General features: G+C 41.2%; 1 protein-coding gene across 2 annotated transcripts; it reads left to right on the top strand.

Annotated features, from left to right (window-relative positions):
• The first annotated feature begins 1,714 nt into the window (after positions 1-1,714).
• On the top strand, positions 1,715-19,889 carry hephl1b (hephaestin-like 1b). 2 transcript variants are annotated; one of them, XM_073479412.1, is made up of 20 exons: positions 2,022-2,268; positions 5,587-5,831; positions 7,871-8,083; positions 9,052-9,252; positions 9,519-9,773; positions 10,394-10,562; positions 11,879-12,018; positions 12,142-12,273; positions 12,452-12,657; positions 13,631-13,775; positions 13,881-14,093; positions 15,152-15,368; positions 15,483-15,622; positions 15,711-15,836; positions 15,960-16,066; positions 16,163-16,388; positions 16,920-17,059; positions 17,374-17,527; positions 17,651-17,665; positions 19,460-19,889. In XM_073479412.1, the coding sequence occupies exons 1-20, from the start codon at positions 2,096-2,098 to the stop codon at positions 19,543-19,545; spliced, it is 3,303 nt and encodes a 1,100-aa protein (XP_073335513.1). In that variant the 5' UTR covers positions 2,022-2,095; the 3' UTR covers positions 19,546-19,889. The 2 variants fall into 2 exon arrangements, with proteins under 2 accessions (XP_073335514.1, XP_073335513.1); XM_073479413.1 differs by lacking the exon at positions 17,651-17,665 and having other exon boundaries at positions 1,715-2,268; positions 17,374-17,529.
• The last annotated feature ends 684 nt before the right edge of the window (positions 19,890-20,573 follow it).

Raw genomic sequence — 20,573 nt, 5'->3', positions numbered from 1 at the left:
AATATATGGACATCACATGTAATTTCCATCTCACAGTAAAGTGCTGGTCTGGGGCCTGTATCACAATAAAAAGCACCGATGATTGTATGGAAGGTGGAACAATGCGTTCTTCCTGTGGATTTATATTTCAGGGTGCTACAAGACAAAAGAACACAGTCAGCTCCTGAGCTGAACTTGACTTGACCCTGCAACCTGCAAGCACAAAACAGAATTATATAAATATAAGATGTACTTTTGTTCAGCCTTGTTGCTTTAAGGACCTTATTTTCCTGTAGAACCACATCATTACTCGCATGTCTTTACTGCATATCTCTACAGTGCTTGGGGTGCAGATTGTATTGAGAGATTTGTAGGGATTATCAGAAATAGGGACCTCAAGGATCACACTCACCCAACCAAATGAGGGGGACAAGACCAGAGTGGCTAGTTATGTTGTTTGTGTATTATCAAGGTGTTCTGCATTTACTTTGTAAAGGCAGAGACATCAGTTTACCCACTTTGGTGTCTACGGTTGTAATGCTAAGAGCTGGTCAGCAGGTGTCAGCCTCACCTCTTTGATACGGGATGACACAAAACTGCAGTCTGAAAGATGTGGGGATGTTGGTGCTCGGTTTAAAAATGCCCACTTGTTTCAGTAGCTGCAAAGAATTGCTGCAAATCCCTGAAAAAAATCACAACATAATTTAATGTATTGGCTCTCAACCTGGGGGTGGAACCCATGAGGGGATCAAGTGATCATTTCCAGAGGTCACCTGAGGTCATGTGCAGAAAAACAAAAAAAGAACAGATTTTAAACTTTTTACCTTACATTAAATGTTCCAGTAATGTAGCCTTATATTAGGTTTCACTGAGTGTCTTTATGAGTCAGAGATGGCATGAGTTTTTTCGCAACTTGTCTTGTGACTGCACCTTTCACCAGTTTAAAAATTTGGCTCAAGTAGGAATATGTTTTTTTGTTTCCACAGATGTTTTTTTTTTGTTTGTTTTCTTTTACAGTAAGATTAGTCAGACAAGATCACCACCAATAAATAACTTTATTTATGGTTAACAAATCAGTTTTAAATGCTTTATAGATTATAGGTTATAAGTGATACAAACAACTATTTTGTGTAAAATGATGGAATCAGACACTCAAACTCACTAGTGTGTTAAAGGTTTGTAACCATGATTTCTCTTTTATATTGTGAATTGTTGATGTCTATAACTCTTCTTCTAACTTCTTTTATTCATAAAAACAACAGAAACAATCTTGTTTCTTAAAGTGTGGCCAATCATTGTCGTCCATATGATTCAAAATGCATAATTTAGGTACTAAAGGGATGTTCACATTAGTAATTGTGCATAAAACGTTCTCCCAAAATTCTTGCAGTCTTGGGGCATTTCCATACCATATGAAAACAGACATTTTTCCTTATTAAAGTGCCAACACATTTCATTATTATACCATTTCATGAGGGTATAACATATCCCATTGCTGCTATTTCTGCCAAAAACTGATTAATCTGACCCAAAGTCATTTTATTACCTTGACTTAAGCATTGTTGGTTTCATAGAAAGTGTGTAACTTACAAGTATATAATATAGAATGACTTCAGCCACTGTCCTAATAAAACCACTACTAACCTGCCTGAATGAAAATCATATTCTGTACACACACACACACGCACACACGCACGTACACACAGAGACCAGCTGATGACACGATAACGTGCTTAACCTGTGGAAAACTGACAGCCAATTCAGACGCCCCATGGCGCTTGAGTCTGCATTTTGACCTAAGTACATCTATTACCTTTAATTTCCCAGCGGGCGATCTCAATAACATCTTTATAATAATTAACGCGAGAGCACTGAGCGGTAATTATCCGTGCACGTCCGATACCACAGGAGGCGGTCACACCGTGGCTGCTCCCCGGCTCAATGGCCCGACTGTTTTCCCCTCGCAGACTTTCATAAGCGCTGCCGCAGCCCCCGAGGAGCGCCGCTGACACGCTGATCGCATGGAAGAGGCAGCGGAGGGCTCCCACTTGTTGCTCTTGACCCAAAACCCGCCAAACACTTCCGACCTGCGCGTAACGGAGCCATCCTGAGAAACATGGCACGGACTTTGGGGCTGTTTGCGACTTGTTTGTTGCTTCTCGTCTCCTCCGCAGCGGAGGGGAAGCGCAGCAGGGAGAGGGTTTACTATGTGGGGATCATCGAGGACGCGTGGGATTATGCGCCCAGTGGAAAAAACCTGCTGAACGGGAGAGACGTCCAACATGATGAGTGAGTTGTGATAAGTTTTTAACCTTCGATTATTCACGTCGCATCAATTCTTGGGGTGTTGGGGTCGATATAAAGTGGTTATGAGGGCTGTGATGAAAACCTAAAGACCCCCAATCCAGGTTTAAGTCACAGGTCAAAAGTTCTGTGACATATTTTCAGGGTGTGACAGTGTCTAGACCTCTAAAATCATTGTGTGTGCTTTACTGGCAGTCTGGCACATCCACAGGAGAGATGACAGTAGGGGAGACAGGGTATGGTCGTAACACTTTCTGTTCCAGCACTGGTGACTCACTGAGTTTTTCAGCTGTTGTTCTCAAACTTTTATACAAAATGTCTTGGTTTGTTTACTACCAATTCAAACCTCTGCAAGAATATCACAGACCTCGTGAGCTGATGGCAAATACATGCTGGTCCTTCTACCGGGTAGGTGGTGACACATGCGGGGGTGAGTTGTATCAAGTAGACAAAGAAGCAAAAACAGATGCCACACCACAGGATGTGCTTCAAAATGAGGTTTATTGAAATAAATGATCAATTCAGAACAACGGCTCTCTCTCTCTGTGACTGACCATGACTCAAATCCACTTTTTCTTTGACTTAGGAGTGTGTGTGTGTGTGTGTGTTTAATGTAGTTTACAGGAACAAACTTTCTCAAGTACTAAACAAAATATAGTCTAGACTCTGAAGAATCTGCGTGCACCTGTCTCCAGCCTTAAAAAACCCCATGTTGGATTGGGGAAGGAAGTGGGCACACAAATAGTGGTGTTACGACTCTCCCCATGTTACAACCATACCCGGTCTCTCCTACTTGAGTTATTAACAGTGACTTCTGTCATGAGGTGAGACTTCCTCTGCTCTGTGTCAGTGTGCCAAAATGAAACAGGAAGCACAGACAGCTGCCCCCCATATGAATGAGAGAGGAGTTTGTATCACAACACCATGACTCGCTGCACTTTACGAGTTAACAGAAGGTGAATGGGTTAGTTCCTGAGGATTGTGTGACTGCATCCCAGTTGTGAACATTTAAAGGATAAGTTCATCCAAAAATGAAAATCTACTCACCCTCATGCCGATAGAAAGTCGGGTGAAGTCCACAAAGCATTTCTGGAGCTTCACAGCAAAACAGTGTTGCAGCATTCTTCTAAACAGCTGAAGTAGATGGGGACTTGTTTTTAAAACAAAATAATACGGCAGAAAAAAAACAACATAAAATGGTTCATATAGCTCGTCTGAGGTAATCCAAGTCTCCAGAAGCCCAGAGATCCCAAATTGATAGGAAAGATGTTATTATACACTGAATACCCAGTGGAGCTTGTATACGCACTTCAGACGGGGTGTGCGCTAACGCTTTTAGCTCAGCAGCTACAGTGAAGATTTTGTCTTAAAAACAGAGCTTTATGATTACGCTGAATAAGCTATATGAATTCATTTAATTTTTTATTTTTTATTTAATTTTTTTTATTGTGTTTAACATTTCACATTGCTGTGAATCTCCGGGAGACTTTACATCTGCATGGGAGTGAGTAGATAATGACTAAATCTTCATTTTTTGCAACCTTATCCTTTAATGTATTTTGCCGTGCCCACAAATAATACTATTAACCTTGCTGGCATGGTGCCCCTCTGGGCTGTCTATAGTCAGTGCTATCATTTGTGTGTTTAGATGGCAGATTAAAGGTGATTTCTTGAATAAGAGGCTACCTGACAACAGTTATTTCCCTTCCATTGTGTTCATATTGATGTTTCAGCTGTTGACACTTAAAACAGCACAGAACACCATCCACTCGTTTGATCAACCTATAATTAAGAGTACCAAACAGATTCAGGGGAAATGTATTTAGTAAAGAACAGATGGCAAGGTTTGTGAGGTTTACGCAGTCCTAATGTAATATGGAATATGAGGATAAGCAGATGGGCTTGTTATTGAAGAAAAGTCTAAATTGAGATAAAAGCCCACCATCATATGAAGGCGGATGATGGATATAATTATGATAAATTTCCAAAGATGGCCGGCTATGATTACGCAGCTGTTTGTCTCCTCTTACATCCTTGCATAATGTTGGACTTTCCAGACTTAGCCAACACTTAGTGACCAGTACCCAATAATTGTACTCAGACCGAGATATTTTAACATACACTAAACAATAATCCTTTTTTTTCCCCCAAACATCATATTGTTTATTTGTTTTTTCTATCACGTATTGAATCAATGGCAGATCATTTCTACTACGGACACTTCCTCCGGTTGGTGGTTCTCGTAGCCCCTCATGAAAACACATATATACCAGCCAAAGGAAAAACAAGACGTGGCGTGTGTCACTGTACCTGAGATGCAGTTGCAATAACAAAGGTACATAGATTGCAACATAGAGAAGTTCAAATCTCATCTATACTGAGATAAGTACACCTATATAATTGTTGTAAAAAGGCTTGCGTAGCACCCAATGTCTCATACACCTCGCCCTGCTTAACGGGGATAAATGAGGTCGCACATTAGTGTTAAATTGCTCCGACCAGGTGCTCAGTTAAATCTCCTTTGTCAGACTGTCAGTTATCTTATGACCCATTTGTGATTCTATTGCACTTTCCTCCTCCCTGTTGCCAATGAGCTGGGTATTCAGTAGCAGCACTGTGTCTGCCACAGCTCCAGTAACAGGTTATTAGCCCACAGAAACATGTAATCACAATAATAACAAGTCTAATTGTTAGAGACCTGCAACCAGATACAATTTGTTCCGCAGCATTGTGTCTACAGTTCAAATTAAATCATCTCAAAGATAAATCAAAGCCTTTTGTGAAATCTCTTTGCCATATTTGCATTTTGCTACTTTTTATACTTTTTATCATGCCTCTTCTATTTGTTTGTATTAATTGCTTATAGCTCTATAGTTGGTTACAGTCATACAGCCCGTGTCTTGACAATAATTAGACAGTTGCACTGTTGTCATGGTGGTGTCATACAGTAGATGCTGTGTTCCTCCCACTTGTATTCATAGACTAGCTCACAAACATCTTTATTCTATTGCTGTGATTTTTTTGTGATTACTGCTTTTTTTATTATTATTATTTGTGCTTCAACATTTATAACACTTGCTTCTGTTTCTTTTGTGCAAAAATAATTACTTGCAGCATGATAGGGAAATAAAGCTGCATGCCATTGTGCAATGCATCATTGTATAATGTGACAGTAACCTGACCTTGACCTTGAGAAATGCCCAACAAAACAGGATTTATAGCTGCAGCCCCCTCCTTCCTCTGTGGGACCACTGCTCTGTCTCTATCTATCATTCTTTGTGTTTCTCTCCACTTCTATCTAAGGCATGCATCTGTATTCCTGGAAAGAGGGCCCCACCGTATCGGCAGTGTTTACAAGAAGGCCATGTACCGACAGTATACAGATGCTACTTACAGCCTGCAGGCCCCCCGGCCTCCCTGGTTGGGCTTCCTAGGGCCCATACTGCGAGCGGAGGTTGACGATGTTATCGTGGTCCACCTGAAGAACTTTGCGAGCAGGAACTACTCTATGCATCCCCATGGAGTTTTCTACGAGAAGAATTCAGAGGGTATAGTGTTACGCAAATCATTTACAGCACATGCTCAAAGAAAAACAAAACACAAGATGTGCAAAATCAATTAGATGTCCCTCAGACAGCAGGGACATCTGTTCATGGAAAGTGATACCTGTGGGGCACCAGATAGCTCACCTGTAACATCTATTAATGCTGAGTCCTTACCACAGTGGCCCAGGACCTTTGCTACACATCATTACCTTTCTCTCTCCCCTGATTTCCCCGTCTCTTCTCAGCTCTCACCACCTAAGATAAAAAAGAGATGCCTGAAACATCTTGAGGAAAATGATACCTGTATTGACGATAGTAAGCATAATAAGTAGCATTATTTGTCAGATGGAAAAGTGCTAAGCGGACTGCAAATATGTTAAAAACAACGAATGTATCCATATAAAAAGAGAGGGTGGCTTTTTCTTCATCAGTGGGCAGGGATACAATCCCTTTTTGAGGGTGTCAGGTAAGTTAACAGGTGAATGAAATCCCCAATTACTGTGTGACCCGAATGGAGTCAGACAGAGTTAGCAGGTGAATATTACCATCGCAATCACCGCCTCCACCCAAAGTGGGACACACCAAACCTCAGAGTCGGCCATCACTGTGCATTAAAACTCTGTTTTTCTTTTTTTAAGTTCCTTCTGAGTATTCTGCGATAACTTCCGAAAGTAATTCGAAAAAAAAGTTCAAAAATTGGCACCCTCAAAAAGGCAACTGTACACACTGATGAAGGCCAGTGGGCCAAAAACATTTTGTGTGACATATATCCTTAGTGCGACCATCTCTTCTTTACATGGAAACATTTATGTTGGATAATGCACCAGCTGGTCAGAGCACTGGTGCTAACCTCACAAAAAAACAAAGAATGCTGAATGAACGGATTTCCCACCAAAATAAATATCAGTTTGTGCACTAACGTGTGACAAAAACAACCTATTAGGTTTCACTAATGATAGTAATATGGATATTATTGTCTGAGGAAGTAAGTCTGACACTGTTCTGCTGAACCAACTTATTTAAAGTAAGTATTATATTTAGGCCATCACTTATTTTTCTTGGAAAGAATAATATTGGGGTTTTTTTTGGTGTATTTAAATAATACCGTACAGGAGCAGTTATCAAGAGATTTGCCTTAATGGACAGTTCAAAGTTTTGGCATAACTTCAGAAAAGTGGGACGGTTTAACTGCACAAGGCTCAGTGTGCATCTTCACATTCAGAATCATTATTCAGCCAAATGAAAATCATGTCTTCTGTCTGATTTATTTTTTTTAACCCAAAAGCTGTGACTTCGTGTAAGTCTAGAAAACATGGCATCTTGTTTTTAGCACTTCTGCTTCACTGTCGTCTGAGCAGACAGCATAATTTCAATCCTCCTGTCAGATACACTCTGTCTCTAAACTTTACAGCCCTTTTCTTTGTTACGCAATAGGCCTCCCACCCCCGCTCCAGGGTGGAGATGCTTCAGGAATTTCCAGAGCCTTTTGGGAACTGAAACTGAAACTAAAATTTAGTTTAGTTCGTGGAACAGATTAAAGCTGATGTCATGCTGTATTACAGGATTTGTATCTACATGGAACGTCTGTCGAGAGACCAGCTAGTTTGGACAAGAAGGGAGAGAGATGTGGCGATAAAAGAGGAGGAGAAGGGAGAGGAAGTAGTGTCAGCAAACTGATTAAGTCAGCTAATTCTGTGTTTAACCATGTGATGTGTTGAGTATGAACTGTTCCAGAGGTCACCAATGATGAGGTCATTAATGTGGTTATAGATTAACACGTGGTGTCTTAAAGCTTAACAGAGATAAGACCCTTAAAGGAAATGGATATGACCTTTGATTTGGCAAATCCCCCAGAATGTGACAGTTTAACATTTTTGCAGTTGATGAATCTATTTTATACACAGTTAAAAGCAGAATTGTGCTTTTTAACCATGTCATTGTTTTCTACTGACATAAAGTGAAAGCATACAAGTTTAACTGCTCTGTAGACTTCAGAGGAAACAAAGTGATCCCAGTATAAACATCTTCTATTTGTCTACCAGGGGCACTCTATCCAGATGGCACATCAAACATGCTGAAGAAGGACGACTGTGTTCCTCCGGGGGGCAGCTACACCTACCGCTGGGAGGTCAAACCAGAATTTGCCCCCACAGATGACGACGCCAACTGTCTGACCTGGGTCTACCACTCTCACTTGGACGCCCCCAGGGAAATCGCCTCAGGACTCATCGGGGCTCTGCTCACCTGCAAGAAAGGTATGAAGATATGTGACTACATGTTATTTAACCTGATTTTATATCAGAAGAAGGGTTTCTCTCTAATGTGTCTCTGTGTTGTTGTCTGTTCTCTCTGTATGCCAAGTCAAATCAAATTTATTAGTAATCTCTTCGCAACAGCTTCTCCACACCCAAAGGAAATTACACAACACTACCTTGCCTTAAGCCCTTAATGACTACATCGAAAAAATTGACAAAGAAAGCTTCCTTAGAAAAACAAACATGGTGGAGATGATGGGAAAGATTAGAGGTGCATGTGTGAAATATGGCTTGAAAAACAATTACCTTTCATTATCAACAGACTGCAAAGAAATAAGAGATTTCACCTTATGCTTCAGTCAGTCGTCTGCGTATTGTGTTGCAGAACTGAAGTGAGCATTGCTAACCAGCAAGTCCCGGCCTGCCCTGTCTCATAATACCACTTTGTATCTCAAGAGGTGATAAACCCGCAACCCCTGTAGTGCCAGCTGGGATATCTTAAGGAATTTGCCATGATTGGCAATTTAGTCTAATAAATAAACAAAAGTAAAGAAATATTCATACACGTTTGTCGTCAAACATCGAAGGCTGTGTTTGGTCCCGATTCGGCCGTGTTGCTGAGCCTGGCTCTTTAGCCCAAATTGTAACACCAACAGTCCCCTATTGCTCAGAGTTTCAACTCCGTGGAGAATTGAGTCACATTAAGGCCACAAGCTGCACAGCTAACTGAGCTAACTAGCTTTACAGAAGCTAGTAGTTTCAGGCACAGTTAAGCAAAGAGTGTAGTGAGTGACAGTCAGCAGCCTTCTCTTATCATATGCTGCCCCCTATTTATTCAACAGGTGGCCATACCTTATACATTGCCCCTTTAAAGTTTCCCTTGACCTGTGCTTGACTTCAGAAATGTGTAACATTTTCAACCAAGGCCTGCATTTTTCTCTACTTCCCATCTTTCTCTGTGAGCGCAGGAATCTTGAAGGAGACCAACAATCAAGTCCAGTCGGTTATTGAGTCTGCCCGAAATGATGTGGACCAGGATGTGTTCCTGATGTTCACCGTGGTGGATGAAAACCTGAGTTGGTATCTGGAGGACAACATTCAGAGATGCACTGATCCAGGTGGAGTCGAAGAAGAGGACCCAGACTTTGAGGAGTCAAACCTGATGCATGGTAAGAAATTTGTGGGTTTCACTCAGATTGTTTAATACTGAAAGGACTCCACACATAAGAAGTTTGTTGACAAGATGGATCTTGTTTATTTTAAAGTGAAGTTTTAACTCACATGCATCCTGCTGCATATACATTCTTTAATTTCCTCTATTATATGAATTAATAGCCACTTCAAATTAGTAATTCCTTAAATAAGTGGCATAAAAGAATGTTTAATGGCTTTATTTGTTCTTTGTCCTTTCTTCTAACCTTTTTCTGTGTGACAGCTATTAATGGGTACATGTTTGGTAACCTGCCCGGGATCGAGTTATGCCAGCACCGTGCAGTCGCCTGGCATTTGTTTGGCATGGGTAACGAGGTGGACATCCATTCTGCCTTTTTCCACGGGAACACACTGCTGGACCGTGGCCACCGCACTGACGTCCTCAGCCTGTTCCCCGCCACGTTCGCTACAGCTCAGATGGTCCCGAAAGCGAGTGGAAAGTGGCTGCTGAGCTGCCAGGTTAATGACCACCTGCAGGGTATGCCATCTGACCTTTGACCTCACCTTTCATCTCTGTGCTCTGGGACTTAACTGGTTGTGCAGAGTTGCTGACGGGGGGGAACGCATTTTTGTGAGGTTCACACTGTTATTTTGTCAAAGAGAGATGCTATCAGAGGCTGTATGTCTGCTCTTAACACGCTAGGACTTGCATTTCAAAGTTATCCAAAGTCCAGTGAACATAAAACTGAATGAGACATGCTTGCTCAACATGTTATGAATAATGCTCACACTTGTGGAATACCTTTCCTTTGTATCATACCAGGAATTTCTCAATGGCCTGTTCTTGTGTCTTTGTTTTTTAAAGAAAGATATACAAATATTATAGTTACACAAATCACACCTTTGGTAGTTTAACAGGTTGTGTGTCCTCTCAGGCTCTGAAAGTGAATTCTGATACTTAAGGAAAAGTGACAGTGTTAGCTGAACTCTGCAATATTGATTATTTTATAGACTCATAAATCTAACCTTTTAGACTTCTCACATTGATTCTCTGCCATAAAGATTTCCTAAAAGGCTGTAAAGGTCTAGTTTAACCACAAGCTTTTACTTGAGTGAGTTATGGCGTGTGAAAGGTTTGTGTCCATCTCTCTACTCCAGCTGGAATGCAGGCCTTTTATGAAGTGAATTCATGTGACAGTGAGGCCGGCTCCACAGAGATGGGCGGCGTTGTGAGGATTTACTACCTGGCAGCAGAGAAAGTCCTGTGGGACTATGCTCCCTCAGGAAAGGATCTGATCAACAACGTATCCCTGACTGAGGCCGACAGGTGGGCAGAGAACTTATCAAATTATGAGCAACATACTGCTGCATCCAACCTCATTAGTAGTAATAGCAGGGCATATTGCCAAATCCGGTCTGTTCATCACAGTTAATCGGCCTGAAAGAAGATGTTGAAAATTTCAACTGTTTCATGTCCAATGTTGCCAAAGAGGACACCATTTTTACTCCATGTAATTGTTGCCAAACGTATACAGTTTTACAGAAGCTCGAGTTTAAACTGTTTAAACCTTAAAGAGACAGTTCACCCCAAAATCAGAAATTGATTTTTTTTCTCTTACCTGTAGTGCTATTTATCCATCTCGTTTTAGTGTGAGTTGCCAACTTTTGAGGATATTGGCCGTAGACATGTCTGCCTTATCTCAAATATAATGGAACTAGATGGAACACTAGTTTTATGTCTGAGCTATTTTCCTTCCAACGACGTACAACATATCAAGTATCATGCAAAGAAGGAAGCGTGCATCTACTCGTGCTCTTGATAGCACGGGACGTAAACATCAATGGTGCGGTCATCACTTGAGCTATAATGTTAGTTACCTTAGTTAGCCTAGTTAGTTAGCCTCTCGTCCATTAAATAGATGCAGACTTCCTTCAGTGAGGTGATACATTAAGAAAATAGTTCCCACATAAACAGCTGTGATGATTTAGGAAAAGAAACATTGCTGTTGACTTTTCAATGTGTTTTTTTGGCACAGTGAGCACCACAAGTGCCATCTAGTTCTCTCAGAAATCTCTGCGGCCGATGTCTCAAAACTTGGTTCCTCACACAAAATTTGAAGCGCTTCAACAAACTGAAAATGTGTCTTAATCTTTCATTAGGTTGGGGGTTATATGACGTAATTAAACCATTAGATCAAATGTAAAAATAATCTGGGTGTTTTATAGCCCAAAAGTCTAATATGTATCAAATGGACATGTTTAGTTGTTTTTGAGAAGGAGCTAACTAACTCTTTAAATAAGAAACAGTATTTCATTAAGGGGTGAACTATCCCTTTAATGCTTGGACACAGTTGCTTGTCTGTGTGTACGGCCTCTGGACCAGGCTGGTTGTACGTGAGCTCGTCATTCCTGTGGTGAGGCAGTTCTGTGGTGTCTAGAGTAAACATTGTAGAGAGTGATGCAGTGACTCAGTTGTTATTGTGTCTTTGTTATTGTACTCTGACCTGACATAGTAAGACTACTCTGACTGGCCGGCTATTTTCTCTTATCCGATCTAATTCACTCCTTCCCTGCCCCCTTCACTTATGTATATCATCTTGATCACTTCCTTCCTCCCCCGCTCCCCACCCTTTCCTCTCATAGTGCATCTGAGATTTTTTTTGGCAAAGATGGTGGAAGGATCGGAGGTCTCTACCAGAAAGTGATATACAAAGAGTACACAGACAATACCTTCACCACTACAAAACCACAGACGCCTGATTCTCAACACTTAGGACTCTTGGGTAAGGCCTAGCTCCTGATTTCTCATACTTCCTCTTTTGTACTAGTACAATAGTGTCTTGTCTTTCTTCCAAGTTCTTTCAGTACCTTTTGTGTGGTTACAATGGTCTTCTGCATTCATCCAGGGCCGGTCCTGAGGGCAGAGGAAGGAGATACTCTCAGAGTGACTTTCATGAATAAAGCCGATAGAAACTACAGCATCCAGCCCCATGGCCTCAACTACGACAAGCAGTTCCAGGGAAGCAGCTATGAAGACGGTGAGGAAGCTGCCAAGAGCAACCTCTCTGGATATGATATCTTTTAATTATTAGAGTAGGACTAAACTTGAGTGATAAGAAGTGGGGGGGGGGTAAAAAAAAATGGCCACACACTTGTGCAGATGACTGAAGTCATAGCAGATCTGATCGTGTTAGTTCTTTGTGTGCGGTGCTGTAGGTGTCGACAAGCCAGGCTCTCACGTTGGCCCAGGGGAGAACTTCACCTACGTCTGGCAGGTGCTAGAAGGTCCATCGTCATCTGATTCTCCCTGTATCCCCTACCTGTACTACTCTGCCACTGATCCTACCATGGACACCAACTCAGGATTGGTGGGACCTCTGCTTGTGTGCAAGAAGGGAGCGCTGGAGAAGAACGGAACCCAGGTGCTGCTTTGTTATCCATTCACAGAGATGTGAAGGAAATTCACACATTTAAGAAATGACAACCAGTAAATGATTTTTTTTCTCTTCTTCTGTCTTTGTGGTAGTTTTGCATCACTTTGTTGTACTTTGTGTGACTTTGTGGTACTTTTGTGTCCCTTTATGTCTCTTTGTGGTAGCCTTGTGTCCCCTCTCAGTCTTTTTGTCTCCTCATGGTAGCTTTATGTCTATGTCTAGTTTTATGTATGTGCTACTTTATTTTTGACTCTCTTTGTGTCTCTGTGGTCATTTCATGTCTCTTTGGAAGCTTTTCTGTCTCTTTGTGGTACTTTTGTGTCTTTTGTGTGGTAGTTAAACATCTACTCATAGTCGATTTCTTTCTCCCTGTGGTCATTTTGGGTCTCTTTGTGCTACTTTGTGTGTCCCTGTAGTAGTTTTGTGTCTGTTTATGGTACTTTTGTGTCTCTGTGGTGGTTCTGAGTCTCTTCCTGGTAGCTTGTTGTTCTTTTGTGGTACTTTTGTGTCTGTTGTTATTTTTTGTCTCTTTCTGGTCATTATGTGTCTCTTTGTAGTCGTACTTGACTTGCAAAGAAATATTAACAGTCACTTTAAACAGAGGTGAGGGTGGAAATTGCAACCAAATGAAGACCCCTTACCTATCGTTCCCGCTAGAATTGCGAAAAATGTAGAGCCTCTGTGTGGTTTGTCCACTCTGAGATAATGTACAAACAGCATGGGGGACCCACTTTTACAAAGCAAATGAAAACACAACAATTCTTAGTTTCACTGAAAACACAATTATAATTATTATGTTAAACACACACACACACACATTAGACCTTTAAATAATCCATCCATGAATGGCGCATCAAAGAGTTCAAGACAATGTAATACATTTTCTTGTTTGTATGCTGTTGCATTGCAATCTGCAGCCTCTAGACATCCTTATTGTGACTATGTTTGCACTGTTTAACAGAAAGGTGTCGATAAGGAGTTCTTCCTTTTGTTTTCTGTCATGGATGAAAACATGAGCTGGTATTTGGAGGAGAATAAGAAGTTGTTTGCCAGCACCGAAACAAGTCCTTCTGAAGAGGAATTTGAGGAGAGCAATAAAATGCATGGTAATCAGTGTGTGTTGGCATGTGTGCAGCATTTTCTCAATGTATTTCATTTTGATATAATTTGAATGATACTGATTTCTGTTGGAATCCTCCCTTTGATTTCAGCTGTAAATGGTCGTATGTATGGGAACCTTCATGGACTGGAAATGTGTGCCGGGGACAAAGTTACGTGGTACACCTTTGGGCTAGGTACAGAGGTGGACATCCACGGTGTTTATTTCGAGGGGAACACCTTCAAGAAGCAGAGCACAACACGAGACACCCTCAACCTGTTCCCTCACACCACGACTTCTGCCGCCATGCTGCCAAACACTCCTGGTTAGTCATTTTACACACATACACACACATACACAGTGCTTCCACTCCCAAACAACATCCCTTTCTCTCACACACAAGTGTTTTCCTGTGACATGTCGACTACTCTCACAGGAAAACATCCATAACTACAATGCAAACAGGAAATGTCAGAACAATCTTTGTCTTATTTACAGTATCCTGAGATCTAATCTCACTCACCCTCACCCAGTTAAAAGACAATCCCACAATAAATTATGGTGAAGTTGTTATTTTGCAAATCTAGATTACTTGATAAGGTTATTCTGTTGTATTTCCTTGGTTAGTAGCAGTATTAGTTAAACTTAGATGTGCAGTTTCTAAAGTGGAAAAGGATCCACTTAGTCTATAATGGAGAAATCATAAAGAAATGGTGCCGTACTTCATTATGATATGATAAGTCTATTGCCAATTTAAAGCAACATTATGTAACTTTTTTACCTTAAAATAACAGCTATTAGTATTATCAATTAGTTAGCAATTTTAGCTATAATATGCAAATATTTTTCATTTCAAACTCTGCACAGACATCCTTCTGCACAGTAAAGCTCAAACATCCAATGAACAAAGCACATTTTTGTGTGGAGGAGGACTTCAAAATGTACCTACAAAACAACCTCTTAATGCACAGAACAGAGTAATGGTGGGATAATATGCAGTCGAGGTGTTTCAAGCGAATCAAATATGAAGAGATGTGCAACACACTGCAAACCACTGCAAAAATAGAACTTTCTCATTTCCTGGCCTCAGCAGGAAATCTATGACACGTGCATTTGCAGGTCAAAATGTCTGTACCGTACATTACATTACATTCTTCTGGCAGATGTTTTTGTCCAAAGCAAAAGTGAATTTGAAGTCAACAAGAAACAAGAACTAGCTGTCATCGGACAACCCTCCAAGATAAAACCCACAGAAGAGTGCTCAGAGAGCAGTAACACAAATGTTTTGGTTTTTTTTCTTTACTGCTATGTTTGAGCAAGAGAAGCCACAAATACATCCATTCATGTGTCCAAATCCTTGACCTCTTTTCACTCTCTTCACAGGTGTGTATGAGGTGAGCTGCAGAGTAACAGACCACTACTCAGCCGGCATGAGGCAGCAGTACAGAGTGAACCTCTGCCCGCAGAGCAAAGTGAAGCACACGCACACACAGCCGACAAAGATTGTGCAGTATTTTATCAGTGCGGAAGAAATCGAGTGGGACTACTCACCTGAGAGAGACTGGGAGCTGGAGAAGCACCACACCACATTAGAAGACAGGTGTGTGAATATAATTGCACGGTGATGTATTTCAGGGTTGTAACCGGAGCCTGTGATTAGTGGCGTTACTTATTACTGTTTGTTAATGGAAGCAAATTGGCACATGTCTCTCAGTCCAGGCAATATATTCGTGGAGAAAGGGCAAAACAGAATCGGCTCGCGCTATAAGAAGGTGGTGTACAGAGAATACACTGATGATTCCTTCAAAGTTCAGAAGAAGCGGCAGCCCGACCAGCAGCACTTGGGAATTATCGGTAAGTTCAGCTGCTCTTTCTGTTGCTGTTTGGTTTTTTTTACCAAGAAAAGACTGAAGAAGACATGGGGTTTTCTTGTCCCCTGTAGGTCCAATAATCAAAGCGGAGGTCGGAGAGCAGATCGTGATCACGTTCAAGAACAAAGCCAGCCGGCCGTACTCCATCAGCGCACATGGAGTGAAGGCCAGCGGCGCACATGTTCATGTCAAACCTGGTGAGAATTATATCTGAAAAGATAAAGAAAACACAAGCTGCTGCTGGTGTTTTTAAAACAACAGGCATCTTCTCAGAAGCAGTGGGATTGATATCTGTTTGTTTTTTGTTCACTCGACTTCAGGCCTCATAATCGAGCTGACGTGGGATGTTCCTAAACGCTCCGGTCCAGGGATCTCAGATCCTAACTGCATCTCTTACGCCTACTACTCCACTGTCGATTTCATTAGGGTACATTCTCCCACAGTCACATGGATCACATGCTTCACAGTGTTGCTGTAATAAAATGTGTTAACTTGGATGTTTGTGACATTTGTTTACGTTCAGGATCTGTACAGCGGTCTCTTGGGGCCGCTGGTGATCTGCAGGCCCGGGACTCTGAAGGGGCCCGACAGACAGAGGGGCGACGTGGAGAAGGAGTTCGCTCTGCTCTTTATGGTCCATGATGAAAACCAGTCCTGGTACTTGGACGACAACATCAGAAAATACCTCGGTGTCAACCCTGATACTTTTCAACCGAGTGACGAATTTGAGGAGAGTAACATGATGCACGGTAAGAGATAAGACGCACAGGCACAGAGGGGAAGACTGTCTTATCTATGAAAGCACTGGTTCCCAAACTGCAGGGTCCACCCACACACACATCTACAAGCCTTTTGCTTGGACATTGTTGTCTGTAATTAATACAGAAGTGCAACTTCAGTTTGACATCTTACTGAAATTCACCGTGCCGAGATATGCCTCTCGATATTTTCTTGTCTTTGTTTTGGTAGTTTGGTGTAGATTAAGTGTTTGCTTAAGTTTACCTGGAAGTCCTGTCACAAACTCGTCCATGGTTTGCTAGCGATGTAGAACCATGTGTCCGTCATTTGGCCATGCCGCACACCCCTGTTAAAACTCTGGGCCCCCTCCAGATTTATCGATCCCTGTGAGGAAGAATTGGATCACACCAACAGGAAAAGCATTCAATTTCATGATACTTTTCTTTTGTTGTTGTTTGCTGCTACACCTGTGTCTGCATGTTTGTGTGTGTGTGTGTGTGTGTGTGTGTGGTAATGTCACTGTGTTATTGTGTCTATTGAAGGGATCAATGGTAAGCTGTACGGAAACCTCCATGGACTGGTGATGACACAGGGCCAGAAAGTCGACTGGTATCTCCTGGGAATGGGCAACGAGGTGGACATGCACACTGTTCACTTCCATGCTGAGACTTTTACCTACAAGGTAACATGGTGACATTCAGCACCACAACCAAACCTTACTATTATTATTCATAATGAAAACAGCACCAGGCAAATTACTCATATACAAAAAATTCAAGTCTTATCACGATTCATTATGCTGTCGGATGTGGTGTGTAAACGGCTCTGTGCTCACTCAGGAAGTGATGCTGGCCCAGTTCTTTACTCAATGCTTATTTCCTTTTTTTTGTTCCCCTCTGCTGTACTGTATGTGCTTCGTTTGTGTGTGTGTGTGTGTGTGTGTGTGTGTGTGTGTGTGTGTGTGTGTGTGTGTGTGCGTGTGTGTGTGTGTGTCAGACGGACCGTGTGCACCGTGCAGACGTCTTTGACCTCTTCCCCGGGACTTTCCAGACCGTGGAGATGGTGGCAGGGATCCCTGGGACTTGGTTGCTCCACTGTCACGTGACTGACCACATCCATGCTGGCATGGAGACCACTTTCACCATTAAAGGTGTGTGAGTGGGTGCATGTATGTGTATGTGTGTGTGCGTTTGCATCTTCACTATGTACATGTGCATAAACATCTTATGGAGAAGAGTTATTGAACATCTCTTTTTATCTTTTTCATTTGCAGAAACCTCCCCACCGGGTAAGATCTGTTTTCTTGGTCAAATAAAGTATTGAAACACCTCACAGCGCACAGCCTGGGGTGAAAAGTATTGTTTCAGTGCTGTGTTTAAAATATATGCGTCACTTTTTGCAGCTTATCATTACATATTAGTAAATCTAACCATAACACCAATTTAATTCAGCATAGCTTTTAGTGAATAACTTTGAGAGATGTATATTAACATAGAATTCTACGTATACTGGCTTTAATCACTGATGTTAAGGTAGATTTTAGAAACAAATATTTCGACATTTAAGTGTGAAAACTGTTCAACTGTAGTGTAGTTCAAACATTCAAAAGTTGAAATGTAATACTGATCAAAAATCTTGTAGATTTCGTGTTCAGCTACGGATTATTAGCCACACAGTTTAGATTGTTAGATATTATTAGTGTACAACACGATCATGTTTCAATAGTGTGCTATTAGATTTTCATGTCACATGGTAATGAAAAGAAGCCAAACGACAAAATACAGTGCATCTCAATGACTAATACACCTGGTCTGTAAAATTGTAAGCTGTGATGAAAAACATGAGGTTTTAAATAATATAAAACATGCACTGGTTCTTTAGTTTGGTCACGTTCGTAGCGTACCATTCATTTGTCTTGTGTAGTTCAACACAGGCCAGAAGCAGGACAGGAGGTATTGTCTGTGCTGTTATGTAACAGATGTGGAATGTTTTGCTGAATGGTATCTGTCTTTGCTTAGTTTGTATTGGCTAGAGGGAAAGAAATATATCATTTGGGTCTGGCATTCCTCCAGAGCTGTGACACTTGATAGAAAAAAATAGTGCAGCGGATAAATTCTGCCCAGATAAGACAGACATAAAAGAATACAAATTTGTGGAAGAATTTTAAGTTGTGACCTTTGAGGCCTGTATAGGTGAAGATCAGAGACGACCCCCCCAAAACTTACGTCAGCTACTGTTGCTCTCTGTTAGTGGAGCAGAGAGAGGCACTGAGACGAGGCACTTGAGAACGTGCATAAAGTCACATCTTTTGGACTGTTCCGACCCGAGTCCTTCACAAAGAAATCCACAGTCCAGCCGCATTAAACAACTTCAGCAAATCATCCAAAGGCTTGTATAGACAACTGAGAGAGACGTGGAAGGTCTCATTTTTCACGTCACGTTACAATCTGCTCTCATATGGCCAATAATAAAGTGAATGATACACGTAAATAGCTACAAATAGTCCCCTTAAAGTATCAGATATTGAATGTATGTTAGTATCAGAATTTTCTGGCAATAGATGAACTTAATTATCAAAAGTACAGGTAACAAATAATCATACATATGGGTTTGTATGGGGTCACCGATTATCAGATCTGATATTCAGCATTTTTACGATTATTTTTAGTCGTATTTATATTATAATTATTATATTTTCATCACCATTTTCTATTTACAGAATTAGTGTTGGGTTTTTTTTCCAACTGACAATAAAATAAATTACTTTAAAAATGAGCTGCTTGGGCTCTGACGCAGCACGTAGTCTGTAAAGTAACCAGCACCTGAAGTTATCAAAAAAATGTAGTGGAGTAAAAAGTAAAATATTTGCCTCAAAAATGTGGTAGAATGGAAATTTATATCAGCAGAAAATGGAAATACACAAGTGAAGTACTTAAGTACAGTGCACCACTGAATGAGTGAACCAAAACACGTTGGGTTTTGACTCGCACTAAGGACTGACGGATATTGCATTAAACTCTACATGTTAATTGTCTCACCATTTTCTTCTCACGCCCTGCTGTCTCTCACTTCCTTTCTCCAGCTGCAGCAGCAGGAACTGAAGTCTCCATGAAGACGCTGCTGCTGTCACTGGCGCTCTGTCTCGTGGCTGTGGGTGGACTACACTAATGAAGAAGGGACTCCGACTGGGCTGAATGTGTGTGTGTGACCATGACACTGCTCATTAATGCACTTAAAAAACAAAATCCAGGGGCAAAATCACTGTTGTAATAGCTGGAGGTTCTGTATGTAAATATCGAGCAATGATCAAGCGAGTCAGAACAAACTAACGACTGTGCAATCGTGTAAAGTTCAGTTTCTTACTCGAAGAAGCATTTTATATTGGTGGATTGTTTCTATGTTGCCGTTTTCTGGCGTGTTGCACTGTGTTTGATGTTGTTTTGCAAAGAACTGCTTCACCAAATATTTGATTCCAGTTATGAATGTGCAATAAAGACATTTATTCAAATGTGTTGGGATGTTTGTGGCAGTGTGTCGTGTTCCTTTCATGCCACAAGGGGGCGCTGACTCTGCTTGCAAACAGAAAGTTGCCAAGAAAGCAGGCCACCTCAACTCTAACCTTACTTACCCATACTCAGCTCCCCAGACTACATGTGAAGTCAAATAACCTCTCGGACTTCACACTGTGGTGGACTGGGTGCTTGATGTAACGCAGCTGATCAGATCATTAAACGTGTTTGATAAGCTGCAGGAAATTAAACACCACACCAGTGATTAATTGCATTTGATGTGTTGTAATGAGTGTGTAAACAGCAGCGTGGGATCAATTGATCAGTTAACGGCTGATACTCAAACAGTCTGATTGGTTAATCTAGGATCGATAGATCAAATGTCCCATCAGGATGAATTCTTTTACAGGCTGCATTTCAATTTCAAACTAGGCGGGGTTTTTTTTGTGTGTGTTTTACCTTTAATCTGAACTATTGATCACAACAACAGCACAATTTACCATATCAGTGTTTATGTAGATGTCTCACTGTTGACCACTCAGTGATCGATTTGCATATAGATCAGCGGTTTCAGCACAGAGCTCCGCACGGAACACAGAGTTTGACTGCGAGTTTGCTTTTGATATAACCATCTTTTTAAAAATATATATATATTTCATTTAAATATTAAAGAAGATCAAAATGGTT

This window comes from Pagrus major, chromosome 13 (genome assembly GCF_040436345.1).
Source record: "Pagrus major chromosome 13, Pma_NU_1.0".
NCBI classification, from domain to species: Eukaryota; Metazoa; Chordata; class Actinopteri; order Spariformes; family Sparidae; genus Pagrus; species Pagrus major.
The sequence above is the reverse complement of the archived record's forward strand: the minus strand, read 5'-3'. Positions and strand labels throughout refer to the sequence as shown.

Coding starts and splice junctions, on each gene's coding strand:
- hephl1b (XM_073479412.1), top strand. CDS start 2,096: ATGGCACGGACTTTGGGGCTGTTTGCGACTTGTTTGTTGCTTCTCGTC. Junction 15,369..15,482: donor CACACCACATTAGAAGACAG/GTGTGTGAATAT, acceptor CATGTCTCTCAG/TCCAGGCAATATATTCGTGG. Junction 16,067..16,162: donor CCACTGTCGATTTCATTAGG/GTACATTCTCCC, acceptor GTTTACGTTCAG/GATCTGTACAGCGGTCTCTT.